We start from the raw sequence: 14,280 nt of genomic DNA on the forward strand, positions 1-14,280 counted from the left end.
GAGTAACATGCAGATTTTTTTTTATTATTATCTTAAATTGTCCCTAGAGTGTTTTAAAGCGAAATTCTTCGATGTTTGACCAGCGCTGGCCCAGGTTTGTTTAGATCAATCATGTTTACACATTCATTTAAATACATTTGAGAAACTAACAATCTCTAAATCTAAGTCAAACTATTAAACTTTGGATGTTATTAACCGTCCAAAATATATATATATATATATATATATATATATAAGAAATAAGTTTAAAAAGTATTCAAAGCTTTTTCTGAACTAAGTTAACATATATTAAAATATTCAGTGGAGAGAAACCCAGACATAATCAAATGATTTGGGCTTCAAGTGGATTGTGCCTGAAGGCTCATATTTTCTTTAAGTGTATGACATCTCAAAGCCCAATTAAGCAGAAGCGTCTCAGTAGTATCATCATGTTCAGGCATTAGCTTACACTGACACTAAGTTGATCTTCTTGCTCAAGTGCTGCTGGGAAAACAGGCCCCAACTCATTTCATTAATGCTCAGACACATACATTCCCATGTGGAAATTTGGGTTTGTCTCTTCTGCTTGATGTTCAGAGAGAGAAACAGTATTTGTTGAGCTTAATTTGAAAGCTTGCCCTGCAAAATAAAAGCCTCGGTAGGCTGCTGTCGCCCACACTGAACGGTTTACCAAGAAATGACATCATAGACATGTTCAGCGGTTGGCTGATCATGTCACTGCGGTTTGTATGTGTCAGAGAAAGAACAACAGTCAGTTTACAAAGTTCCCATTCATTATTACAGACTGTGAAAGGCTGTCTCACATGATAAAAAATAAGCAGTAGATAAAAGAGAAGTAAGGTCCAGAAATACTTCTTTGCTTTCTTGCCAAGAGTCAGACGAGAAGCTTGATACCACTCACAAGACTGTATGGTAAATATTTAGCTGGTTAGCTTAGCTTAGCACAAGACTGGAAGCAGGAAGAAACAGCTAGCCGAGCTCAAAATGAATAATTAATAATGAACAATGAACACGTTATATCTTGTTTGTTTTATCCGTAGAAAAATATATATATGTGTGTGTGTTAGAATACACATTAAGTATACAAAACAACATCAACTAGATTATAAAATACAAACAGGCTCTGTGTTGCTTTGTGATGTTAAGCGTAGTCTTGACTTCTCTCACTTTGAACAGATCTTATTATTTTTACAAGAGGAAGTATGTTAATCAGTTACAGGAATCAAAAGGCAGGGACTATAAAATATGTATGTTTTGTATATGTTTTGCTTTTTCCTTGTGATCAGAGGGAACGGAGGTGGGAGCATTTCTCATCTGTTTGAACATCTGTTTGAACAGCAAATCTGCCGTCCTATGTAGTTTTCTATACAATAGCACCCCTTTTTTGATCCCATCCAATTATGCATGACATTGTATATTTAGTACATGTTTTCTGTTTTTTCAGTAGTTGAACAAAATGCTAAGGTGATTCTTTCTTTTAAATGATGAGCCTGGCTCGGCTTTTTGATTGTGGCTCTGCATGCATAATTTATCCTGACATAAAGCGATACAATGATAAAGGACAGCACAACCTGGAAGATGACAGAGAGAGAAATCAAGTTTTTTTTTTTTTAGCTTTGTGGAATCTCATCTTTCTGTTTGTGATGTTAACTGAAGTAAACAGAGCCTTTGAGTTTTGACATAAAGTCATTATCTTTGTGTGTGAACATGTCATATACTGTATCGCACAGGCCTCTTCATTCAACATGGCTCAGACAATGTGCTCACAAAACTTCAATGTTTTTTACAGCCAATGCATTTATTTTGAGCATACAGGAACAAAGCTCTTCGTCATTTTTGCAAACTGTTACCACTGAAATGTGACTGACTATATATAGTTGAGAAAAAAACAACAACAGAGAGCCGTATTTGTTTGTGGCGCAACCACACACAGCATGACATCTACCTAAAAATGTTCCTATTACACTAAAATCCACTTTTACTGCAGTGAATTATGGAAAATAAGTAGATAAAAACGGTGGAGGATGTTATAAGCTGTGTAAATAAACAAAAACAAAAGCTGCAGAGGCAATGCAATTAATAAGCATTTGTGCCTCTAGTGATCTTCATGAACATGTAATTTTCATCATCGCTTTGATGGCCGTAGCCGAGCAATCTTTGATGCAAGTAATCAGTTTGGCTTGAGGAGCAATTAAGGCTCAGACATGTACTTTGGAAAATTGTTGCATCTCAGTTTCATCTCTTAACCTGCGAGATATATTTGTCAAAGCATTAGCATAACTTAACCAGAAGTTTGTTACTTTCTAACGCCTGAGGTGTTAAAATTATACTTCAGAACTTGTCATCTTTCCACTGCTGTCTCTCCCATTCGATCAGGAGGTGTATCTAACTCCCTGACAAATCGTTTTTTATCACTGATGTGCCTAGCCAATTAGATGTGGTAAATTGTACGAAACAATCACTGTGTTGACAGCATATTTAACACTTTCAGTTGAGTGGTTCCCAGCCATTGTTGAGTACTTAACCCATCATGGTTTATCTGACATCTACCAGTATCCCCATTGGCACATTTGTGACTTAGCATGAGAAGTACATGTAAATAGACACATTCAAGTCATTCAGCCAGTTAAATGGAACGTAAACTAAGCAGGCCAGCCAGCTGTGGCTCTTGACATTTGCTGTAAGAGCATCATTTAGTAAGAGGTGCATTCGACACCTCTACATAGGCTACGCAGGGATTGGAAGAGTAGGCTGTTAGAATATTATACTCAAATAAAAGTGTGGGTATATTGTTAAAGTAAAGAAGGGCTACAAAATATATATTTCATTAAATGTCAATGTACACCAGTGGAAGAGCATCACACCACTGGGCCTTGATGTCAAAACCAACAGTACATTTTATTTCTACAAATGGTACTTTGCATGCAACTGATTATCTATTATGAATATACTTCCACCTTTCCTCTCCATAGATTAACTAGAATTAACCAGAAAAGAGGACTCTGCATACAATAAAAAAATGAGAACAATGACTGACAATAAATCAGAAGTCACTGCGGCAGGTGTAACAAGCCATAGCCACAACAATTTAAATAACCTGACACTTCTTTTTTTAACAGCATATCATCAAGGCAGCCAACACAAAGATGTATAATAAACTATATAGACACGTCAGCCCCAAATCACTATATAGAGAAACTGCAAGTAGCGCACACACACATATACACACACACATATACACACACAAAACACTATGTTGCTAGGCAACGCAGACAAAGAGTTTGTTGTTGTAGGCTACTCACCTATCTGAATGTCCATCTGACAGCCTTGAGCACATCCAAGTCCTCCACAGTCTGCTCCAGGTCTAACTTCTCTTCTCATTCATTATCAAAGCAAAATATAACCAGTCCACTCAGCCTCTCTGTCCCAGTGTAACCAGTCCACTCAGCTGAATAAGGCTCTGCAGTCATATCAGGGGTTATTGTCACAACTAAGTTAGTTAGTCAAACACCTCATGATGGTAGAATAGAAGTCACCACAGTGAACAATTCACCATTAACATGTTAGCATTTAGCAAGATGGACCTGTGTGTGTGTGTGTGTGTGTGTGTGTGTGTGTGTGTGTGTGTGTCATTCGTGTCATTCGTGTCACTTTAATGTGCTCTCCCGTGGGCGTTAAACCAGTGCACCCCCCCCCTATGAAGATTTTTTTAATGAACATATTCCTATTGTGGTGCAGGAATGAGTCCTAAAACTAATTAAAATTAATTAATTAAATGAGCTTTCAGTTCCCTTGTCTCAAAGTCAATGGGTTGTGTGAATGAGTTTCTGTTGATGCCTGAAATAAGGATTGATAAGTCTTTGATTAACACAAGCTTAAGAGATTTTAAAGGTTTTGTTCTACAATGTAAAATATGCCAGTAAATATCCCTTTTGTGAATTTTGAGGCTTTTAATTTTCGTAAAAAAAGTTGCTAACAAGTAGCTAAATGAGACTACAAAATGTCTAAACAGCCTTCACAGCGTTGAGTTTACTCCTGCAACCACAGAGTAGATCGTTCATAACAATGTTAGCTTCAACTTCTGCTGATTGCATTGAAGCTTCAAAAATCATAAATGAGCATAAACTTATAGAACTTATTTTCATCAATAATTTAAAATCCAATGGAAAAAGAAAATAATTGGGGGAGAGGGAGCAAGTGTGATGCTAACCTCCGAGGGTTAGCCTACAAAAATAGGTCATCCCTGCACCTCTCTGTATAAAATACCCTTTAATGCAAGACTTTTCCCCATTATCTTGTGATGAGTCTGTGGTATTTTCTGTGTTTTCAGTTGCGTTTTGACAAATAGAAGTTCATTCCAAAGTCTCTTCTTTTTCTCTCTCTGCTTCTCGCCTATCTGGTCTATACTTCTCTCTTTCCATGAACAGCTCACACGCCAACCCTAAGAACAAACACTCCCTTGTTACAACAGTTCCCTTCTGGAAAAAACACATCACACTGAACCCAAGGTGTAAGTTTTACCGAAGTCACATGGGCAGACAAATGGGTTATATACTGTAGCATATACTGTACAGTATGTGACCACACAGAGTCGACACACAGAAAGAAAGAGAGAGAGAGGCTCTTTCTCCCCTCTCTGTTTGTGCTGCCACTAAGCAAACCACTTCCCTCTCAGAGCAATGGCAGGAACCTAATCTCCTTAAAGTAATTTGCAATCACTGTGGCTGAAAAGGCCTTTCGCATCAATGACCTTTTGTGAGACATTTCATTTCAAAGTTGAAATGAAATGCTATGCAAAAAATATTTGTTGCCAAATTTTCCACTCAGCCCTCTCACTCTCCCATTTAATTCAGACTAACAAACACTCAAAAAACATTTTCTTTTTACTTCTTCATTTTGTCTTTGTTGAAGACACGGCATTCTTGAAGTGGTGTGGTAATTGTTTGAATAGATCAAATCTTATAAATGTATCTTTTTTTGTGTGTTTAAATAGTGTAATGTGTTGGGAATATACTATTTTTAGCAGCTGTGTAAAAATGGTTCCTGTTCAGACAGTGAGTGAGCTGTTGCTGTCTGCAGATCATGAGATGCAAAATTGGGAAACTGTTGTGAGACCAGATGGCAAACAGTCATCAGTCCCTGTAAGTACAGTTGCTCAATTCAGTATGATGAAAGTGTTGCATTGTGGAACACTGTACTTCTAGACAGAGAAACTAGCAGTGTGTCATCACTCACTGAGCAATTCAATTGTAACGCGTCATCCATGTTTCATAAGAGATTAATACAGTAAATTCAAACTGAGGAAACTCCATGTGCTCATGAACACTTAGATTTTGTTGAAATTCAGGCAAAAAAGCTTATAAGTTGATTTTGTAAAATAAGTAATGTAACTTATCTTTGTGAGATGTTTTTCATCAAACGTAAAGCTACTAACAGCCTGCTGTAATAGTTGTAATAATAAAGTGATTGAGTGATTTTGTGAACACTCACAGTCCCCAAAAGGATGAATCCAATGAATTTGGTAACCCACTCTTTTCCTTTAGTTTGACATTTTGAAATAAAATGTCTCAACAACTATTGGATGGAATGTTATGAAATTTGGGACAGATTTTCCACCAGAAATACTTAAAGAACTGAGTGTCCCTTATCTCTTTATCTATTGCCATCATCAGGTCAAAGTTGCAGCCGCACAGAGCTGCTGGCACATCTGTAGAATTTTCATCTTGTGTTATCTCCAGATGGATTGAGTGATATGTTAATATAGCACTACAGTGGCAGTTAAAATGTATAAACCCCGTCCTCCACCACTCCAAAAAATAGGCTTTTTGCTTATTAATCTGTTTGTTCAATCTGTATCCTTTAAGGCTATAGAAAATGACAGTATCTCAAAGTATCAAAACCTTTATTTATTTACTTATTAAGTGAATGTGTGGCACAAATATGATTCGGCAGTTAGAATGTTAGTCTGACAATACAATTAGTATAACGAAATAGATTCATATACAGGTTTTTAAATTCTGTAGTGACGGTCTTCATTTCTGACCTTGAAAATCCTAACTGAGGATTGGTTGGAATAAAGGCTTATGGGCCATGAAGTTTTAAAAGACATCTTAGTGAATGCAAAATGTATGCGGAGCAGAGACTTGAGATCAATTCTGGCAGGTCAGCAGAATTTTTGATTGATGTGCTCCATCATTGTCTCATACACCAACAGTTTGTAAGAAATGTGTAAAAATGTAATAATGTAATAAAGTCAAAGTCAAAGCAAAATTAATAACCTTTGTCAGCTTTTCAGATTGAAAACAAGGGTTTGTTCATTAAGTCCCTGAGGATGGGGCAAACACACTTCATCCTTATTGACGTTTGATGTAGGCACATCACATTGATTGATATACGATGTCGGTGTCTTATGAATGTAAAGCAGGAGCAATATGGTCATTCAAGACAGCCATCCATTGTTATTCTCTGGCTCGTCCCACACACACTAATGTGATGTGACAGTGTTTGCGGCAGCGACAACTAAATGTGACACAGCCAGCCAACGTCATAGTCAATAAACTCATGGCATTTACTTGCTTATCGTTCACAAAACACTTTTTCATTTATGTTGTTATGACATTACTACTTTACACAAGAAAAGTTACTACTCAAATTCTTCATACGACAAAAAATAAACAAATATGATACAAAAACCTGGGCTGCTGCCCTGAGGTTCAACATGAAGTTGAAATGAATGCAGTAATTGGAGGAAAATTTGGATTTTCTTCCATCCGAATTTAACTAAATCTACTGTTTCCTGATTTATAATAAATGTTACTACCAGAATCAGTGAAACATAAGTTTTTAAGAATAACTGTTGCATTATAACTGATAAGACTAAACTGTTAATGTTCCCTTTACTTTAAAACAACACAAAGGCCTTTTTCTATTCGCCGCTTTCCCAAAACCACTTTATGTACGAGTTTCTGATTTATCTAATTGTTTACAAACAGATAATAAGTTACTATTGCATATCGGCATTTCTCTTTTTTCCCAAAGAAGTGTACATATTGTCCAAGAGTTGAGACACATAATTGCATGTGGACCAGTGGGGACATATGTATGTGCATATGTAGTTAAAAAATGAAATCTAGCAGGATGGCGGTTTAATGGGATTGCTGACGACTGTCGTGGTTCTAGTGGGACGTGCTCTATTATTTCTTTTGGAGGTTTGTGGTTCTGCTCTTCTCTCTGGCCATCAACGATCGCCTCTTCCTGCTGGACAAGGCTCCCAGAGGTCGGATCTTCATCTCGGTGAAGTCTAGGGACACCAGATGGCCCTTCCACGGTTCCCAGTTCACTCCCTGACAGCGGCGCAGCAGATTGAGCGAGAAGGAGATCGAAGAGGGAAACACAAAGCATAGTTAGAAGGTGATGTTGGAGTGATGAAGGAAAAGGGAGAGGGGAAATGAGGAGACAAGAAAAGGATGGGAGACAGAGTCACAGAAGAGGCAGGCAGCAATGACTGACAGGCAGAATGACAAACACTAATAAACACCAGCCTCTGGCTTCATTTCATGCGAGTACAAACTCGTTTTGACTGTTATTGCATTTTGCCGACAAACATTGCGGGAGACATCTGCAGCGGCAATATTATGGATGAAATCTCGACAAGAGCAGAGAAATCCCATGGCATTTTCTTCAGTATCACACTCCCTTAGACATAATAACTGTTGTTGTTACCCTATCAGCCTGGCAAAAACACTTATAGTTTATAGCTGGTGTGAGAAATGTGTTTTCTTATCACTGCTGATGGATTGAGGCCATTTCTGCTTCATCTCGACAATCTGAAACAAAACAACTAAGAGTGGGCTGGGGCATAGTTGTCTTTGATTGCTGACCAGGGAACAGCCTCCCGGTCAGCTCTCTTATTTTGGGGGCCTTTTTTTGCAGCATGTTTTGAAAGAACTCCAAATAACATGTTGTTCTTGTTGTGCATCACTTACGCAGTAGAAAACTGAGACAGGAGAAGCAGCTTGTTATGAGAAGTAGTCGTACAACTGCTAACTGTATTTCCTTTAGCACAATGAAACACGAAGAGAAAAATACAGCAAAACTTCTCCTTGAGACCTCCGATGACTGCTGAATTAATCAAGAACACTCAATTAAAATTAGATTTTCCACATTGCCATTTTGAGCTGAAGGGGACTCAGAATGGCAAACAGAGAGAATATAACGGTTCTGAGATCCACTTATTAAAAAAGTCTCCAGTAAAGCTTGACTTAATGAAGCAGATTCAAACTTTAAAATTTGGAGAATTAAATAATTCACAGGCAAGTATGGAGTGAAGGCATGATGTTTGACAATCTACAGCCTTAACTGTATAAGTAACTATAAGTCTGTCATCACAGAATACTGTCAGTGCCATTTTAAGCCCTGGAGTGAGTGTGTGTGTGGAGAGTCCCCAAAATTGAAACTATTTCAATAAGACGATTCTTGATTAAATGTATGTGTTTTGATGTCCTTTGAGCTGTGATTGTGTGTCTTGTTTTAACTGTGGATGCTTAATCTTCCATCTGCACAACAAATTTACTCTTGGTTTAAATGAGGAAACCTTGACCACCCATGGGTGAGAAGGCACATTACACCAGAATAATTACTTTGTCTTTGATGTTAATCCACCAAGACCTTTTATGTTTGGAGTATTATTGTGAACAATATGATTTAATTCCCTTATAATTAATTTTGTGCAGGTTGATACAAATATCTGCGAGTACTGGATGAACCACTCTTATAGCTATCCTTTTTTTGTTCTTAACTTTTTGTTCTTTTTAATACTCTTTTTAAACCCACATTGGAAGATCCACAATATGGCAGGATGTCACCATCATGCGTGATCCAATCCCGGACTGAATCGATGCTTACTCACCAAACTGTGCCTGTTGTCTCCCCACTTTCCGTTCATGTTGGCCAGATGACAGTTTTTGTACCACCAGGCTCCACGGTGGGTCAGGGCACAGTTACCCAGGGCGATGTCATTATCATTATCCACAGTAGTCCAGGGCCGGCCTTGGTGGTAGGTCATTGCATCACCTGGGATCATCAACAATAATCGTCAGTAGACTTTGAGTGTTAGAAACTCTGCAGAACAGCACTATATTCTCAGATATTGCTGCTCATTCTTTTTTCTTCCAAGTGCTCCCTGATGGAAGAAATTTAATAAAAATCCCAAAATAGAGTGATAAAGTATATTTTGTTTTAGTTATGCGTAGACCCAACGTCCCACTTGCTATGCGTCTGTATCTTTCTGTCTTCAAAGCCCACTGAAACCCTCCCTTTCTTCTTCCCTTTATAGCACTGGTCTATAGCTGAGTAAAGTTTCTCAAGCAAATACTCCACCTACTGTTGGTGTGTATTTGCTTTCTCAGAACCCCACACATGATGGGTGGAGTGCCTCCTGCTTCAAACCCCTGTATTCCCCCCAGTCTGTCTCACATCCATCCTTGCCCTCTCTTCTTCTCAATAACTAAGTATATTTGCGTTTAGTGTCAGATAGTATAAACATTTGTAGAGTATGCTGCCTATTGTATTGCTGTTAGTTTGGAGAAGATTCTTGGAGCAAAAGGCTCACCTGCTGTTCCACTGTATTTGCCGACAGTGATTATGAATTTCTGCTTGACCGGTGCAATCTTAAAGTTGTCGTATACAGCATAAGCTCTTTCTGCGCCCAGTCCCAGGTCAAACCTCAGCTCGTACTGAATAGGAGTGTTGGTGAGCTCATATATCTTATCCAGACCTGAGGGAACAGGCAGACAGAGAATGTGAAAGCAAGAAGAAATACTCCACTACTGTTCATATGTGCATGTTTCAATGTCCGCAGAGAATCGGTGCTTACCAATCCAAAACTCATCTGTCATGTTGCCAAACCCGGCTATGTACTGTCTCCAGCGTTTCATAAAGTCCAGCTTGCCAGAGGTACGTCGTTGGAGCACCTGAAAGCAGCCAGCACACGATGTTCACTGACAGCTGTTACATAAATGTTTCAAACTATCTGCTTTGTGATATGGTAACCAACTCCACCACCAAAATTCCAGCAGCAACAACTGTAAACTACTATCATTTAACTCTAACCAATTGGGACAGCATTACCATACAGCTGAGGGACTCAGATCTAAAAAGAAAAGTCAAAATCAAACATCAGAGGTTCAGAGATTTTGACTTTTAGACCTTAGCTTAAAAAACACTGGGTCCTTCATTACCCATAAGGCAACTCAACAGCATGTGGAAATCATCAGGATCATTTGTTGGACTTAGGCTTATCCAAAGAAGACATTATACAACTTTTTTTTCAGAGGCTGTGTGAGTCAGTGGAATGCTCCACTAATATTTACTGATATACATTCTGCCCACATAATAAACATCACTCTAAATGAAATAATAATACAAAAATAAACAATGTAAATAATATCCTGAAGCCTTATTCAAAATATAGTCTTTCCTTATTTTCATATATGCAGCTTCATCAGTGATTCATACCAGCCAGCCGCCTCCATCAGTCTCCATGTCGCAGTAGGCATCAATTGGTTTGGAGCGGTCGTTGTTAATATAGACGGTGAAGATACCACTCTTCTTATTGCCATTCTTCATGATCTGAATGCAGTCCATGGGGAAAGGGTACAGAAGGCCAACTAGAAAGGAGGGGTGACTGCATTATTAATGTTTATTTCATACTCATGATGTGATGTTACAGCGCAGAATAACATGTCACACAAAGGGACATGATAAAATGATAAAAAAGAAAGGAATCCAAGAAAAGAGCTTCATACACAGAAAACAGTAATGACACAGTAGACAGTAGTGCACAGACCTGTTCTGAAGATGGTCTCTACCACCTTGCTCCTCTTGTTCCCCCTGTAGGCGATGATGGTGACGATGTATCTCTTCCCCATCTCCAAACTGGAGACAGCAAAACTGCTCTCGCGGGCACCAAGCTGCTTTTCAACAGTCTGGACAAAAATAATAATAATAATTGCAGTTAATCTAACTGAACACAGTGATGACATGGTATTACACTTCAATTAGAGACAGGCATTAAGTGGGCTCTTAAATCTTTATAAAAAATCTTAAAAGAATGTTAAGTAAAAGATCAATCACCTCATCCATTAACTCTAAAGTAAATAGTTTTCATTATATTTCTGACCACAAGAGGTCAGCATTCTACAGAGCTTATGTTGAACATACAGCTTTGCTGTTGCCTCAGCCTATTTCAAGTAGTGGAATGGTCTTTTGTATGCTTGAAGAGACAAAGACATGATTTAGTTCAATATTCCCGTTTGGCCATTCAGTTTTCCATATGAGGGTGTGTTCTTTGTAAATAAATGTAACAGGTATACAAAAAATAACTGCAAATATACTCCGACACAGAATCTGTATTTACAAATTGTGAGACAAAGACCTTAATACCTTAGTTGTCTCACATGTGAATACCTTTCGGTGTGGAGTCTATCTTTTTGGGGTTAGAAAATATGGCTAAGTACCTCCATGTTGCCATCCTCATCTCTGTAGGTGAGAATGTACCCCTCAATGTCAGCAAGAGGAGGAACCCAGGTCAAAAAAGCAGACTCCAGCGTCACATCTGTCGCCTTCAGCTCCTTCGGGGCATCAATGTCTGTGAATTGGAGTGAAAATCAGAGTGGATTACAGCACAGGAAGATGGCGAATACTGTATGTTCATTAATACTTCTTTACAACTCAGGTCTGGATTGGGTAAGCAGAGGATTATTGATGCTGTTAACTTTAGTTTCTTCAATAACACTGGAGAACATAATCAATTTAAAATGAAGAGTTTTAAAATTTTTGTTAAATCATCATTTTACTCAAACATATAATTTATGCTTTAGAGAAGTGTTTCCTAAGACCGACACATAACTTTGCAGTGCAGTATTAATCCTACTTTATTCCCGTTCTCTACCTAAATGACAAGTGCAACATTTATGTATCTAACACTGTAGCTTTTCAGCCTCTCTCCACCTGAAGCACAACAGCAGAGATGACTACCAGCCACCTGCAAAGTTACAATTTGCCTGTGCAGATAAACTGGAGGTTATTCCTCTGACTTGCTTTGGAGGTTTGACCTGAAACACATGCTGAAATAATTTGTCTGACACAAAGATGCCTGCTGTAACAGTGGGAGCTTTAACCTCCCACGGCTCAAGAAATCAGAGGAAGTGCATGTCACCATGACGTACAAAATCAGCTCAAGCTATCTATTATTTATGCAAGTCAAGACTCATACTTTCAGTCCTCTTCTAGTATAAATAAAGCCTTCTGTTTGTATTCAGGATTCACCCTATTCTTAGTTTTACTAACAGTATAAAGAATGTAACCGCTTTTCTGGTAATTAAATCGTAATGGGAGACAATCATGTGAACAGTCACAAATTTAGTAGTGGAAACAATAATGCTGAAAAAGTCTGTGAAACCTCCTGGTGTCGATATGAGACAGTTTTAACAGACATATTAATGGTCCCTGTTACTAGGTCCAATAAAATCCCAAATGTAATAACACATGCTTTTATGTGTCCCAGATGACATTGTCTGACACAATGGCTTTCCTATCTAAACCCAGCACTACGTTGGTCTGTAGCCACAGACACATTCTAATGAGTTACGACGAGACAAGTTTATAATCCAAAAATGTGCCATTTGCTGCCTAATTGAAAAAGATCCAGCTTTCACTTAGAGCTCCCAGGTGATTTTACAGATCATCTGGCTCACACAAAGATACCCCTGTTGTAACCCATTCACCAGGTGCTGCTGCTGCTATTTTTACCCCACACTAAGTTACCAGACATACTCATTGACCTGGCCTGGCCTGTGGGATGCATTTCCTGCTAGAGCAGGAGTTTTGGTTTTCCCTGGTACTTTGGCTCAAACTAATTTTGACTTTGTAAGAATTGAACCGTTGAACAAATCAAAGCTCATAGGGGGCAATTATTGATGGATTGCTGTTTTGTGTGCACATTAATCTAAACTATCATCATTATTAAATAAATAAATAAAATATATTTTCAAGTTCACTTGGTTTGCAGGTGTTGAAAACATTTGGTAGATTATTATAGTTTAAATTACTTTTTTGAGACTATCAGCAGTGTTGGCGGTTACATTGATATACTGTATTAAAAATGTTACCAGGATTCTCAGACTTAGGCCTTTGTTTTTAACAGTGATAGAGCAATACATTATTTGTTTAGACAAAGAAACCTGGAATTTGCTTTTGAAACAGCTTTGTGCTAGGATCACAGCATTTTTTTTAATGTGTCACTGCGGTGGTGCTGTTGAGCCTCCTAAGAAAGATATTTAAAACAATCCAGAAAGGAATGTATAAATAGAATGTATGACTTTTTTGTAATTTCCCTACACTAACCATCAGATTAAGCCCTCCCTAAATTGTAGAAACTAGTTTGGGATAACTACCATAGCAGTTGTTCCTGTGTGTATCAATATCTTTGAAAACATAAATTAAGACTTCCACAATTGTAAAAAAAATAATACCCCTTTAAAGATGTTACATGACAAATTGCCATTTGAAGAGAGAGAGGAGAGCTTTATCATAACTATAAGAAAATCCTGCCTCTTCGTAGTGTATTAACCTGTCTCAGTTTCTGTTGAGATCTTCCTGCTGGCCTTGTTTCCCTTGGTGGCCCAGATGTAGACAGTGTAGAGGACACCAGGCCTCAGGCCAGTCAGCCTGTAATAGGTGCTGTCAGATCCGACTGGGATTTCCCCACTAGAGCCCTCAGAGGAGCTGTAGGTTAGGATGTAGCCATCAATTTCTGCCTGGACCGGATCCCATGACACGCTGAAGCTGGACTCTGTTTCATCTCGGGCTGAGAGGTTAGCAGGCGCATCCAGTTCTAGAGGAAGTAGTTAGTAGAGCTGGTTATTTTACTACAGAGATGCAAACTCCAAAAACTACTGATGGAAGCAGCGGCAAAGAGCTGTGATGAGAAGGTGCTTGTCTGGTGGTGGACAGCAGAAGTAAAGAAAACTCTCAAACTTAGGAAGGAGTCCTTCAAGACATTCAGTTATCCTCTTCTGGTAAAAAGTGTAATTTTATATTCAGATAATTAGGCAGCTTTTCATAAGATCTAGGTAAATTGGGATTTCACACACCAGCTAAAATGAAGGACAAAAACAAAACATCAGGGGAATTGGGTGCAGCAATGCTGACATTAAATCTGCCATGCTAGTGAAGAGGCAGCTGAGCCAAAGAGTCAATCTTCAATCCATCCTTCATCTG

The 14,280-nt window shown here is 38.4% G+C and overlaps 1 protein-coding gene across 2 annotated transcripts in view; it reads right to left on the bottom strand.

Moving 5' to 3' along the window:
* Positions 1-5,910: 5,910 nt before the first annotated feature.
* The window catches only part of tnn (tenascin N), a 46,890-nt gene continuing 38,520 nt past the window's right edge, over positions 5,911-14,280 (bottom strand). For both annotated transcript variants that reach the window (XM_054626919.1, XM_054626914.1), the window contains 8 exons: positions 13,631-13,894; positions 11,517-11,647; positions 10,847-10,985; positions 10,516-10,667; positions 9,875-9,971; positions 9,611-9,775; positions 8,909-9,072; positions 5,911-7,343 (listed from right to left, as the gene is read on the bottom strand). In XM_054626919.1, the coding sequence (XP_054482894.1) occupies positions 7,194-7,343; positions 8,909-9,072; positions 9,611-9,775; positions 9,875-9,971; positions 10,516-10,667; positions 10,847-10,985; positions 11,517-11,647; positions 13,631-13,894 (1,262 nt within the window). In that variant the 3' untranslated portion in view covers positions 5,911-7,193. The remainder of the gene's footprint in view (positions 7,344-8,908; positions 9,073-9,610; positions 9,776-9,874; positions 9,972-10,515; positions 10,668-10,846; positions 10,986-11,516; positions 11,648-13,630; positions 13,895-14,280) is intronic.

The sequence above is a fragment of the Anoplopoma fimbria genome, chromosome 3 (genome assembly GCF_027596085.1).
Source record: "Anoplopoma fimbria isolate UVic2021 breed Golden Eagle Sablefish chromosome 3, Afim_UVic_2022, whole genome shotgun sequence".
Taxonomy (NCBI): domain Eukaryota; kingdom Metazoa; phylum Chordata; class Actinopteri; order Perciformes; family Anoplopomatidae; genus Anoplopoma; species Anoplopoma fimbria.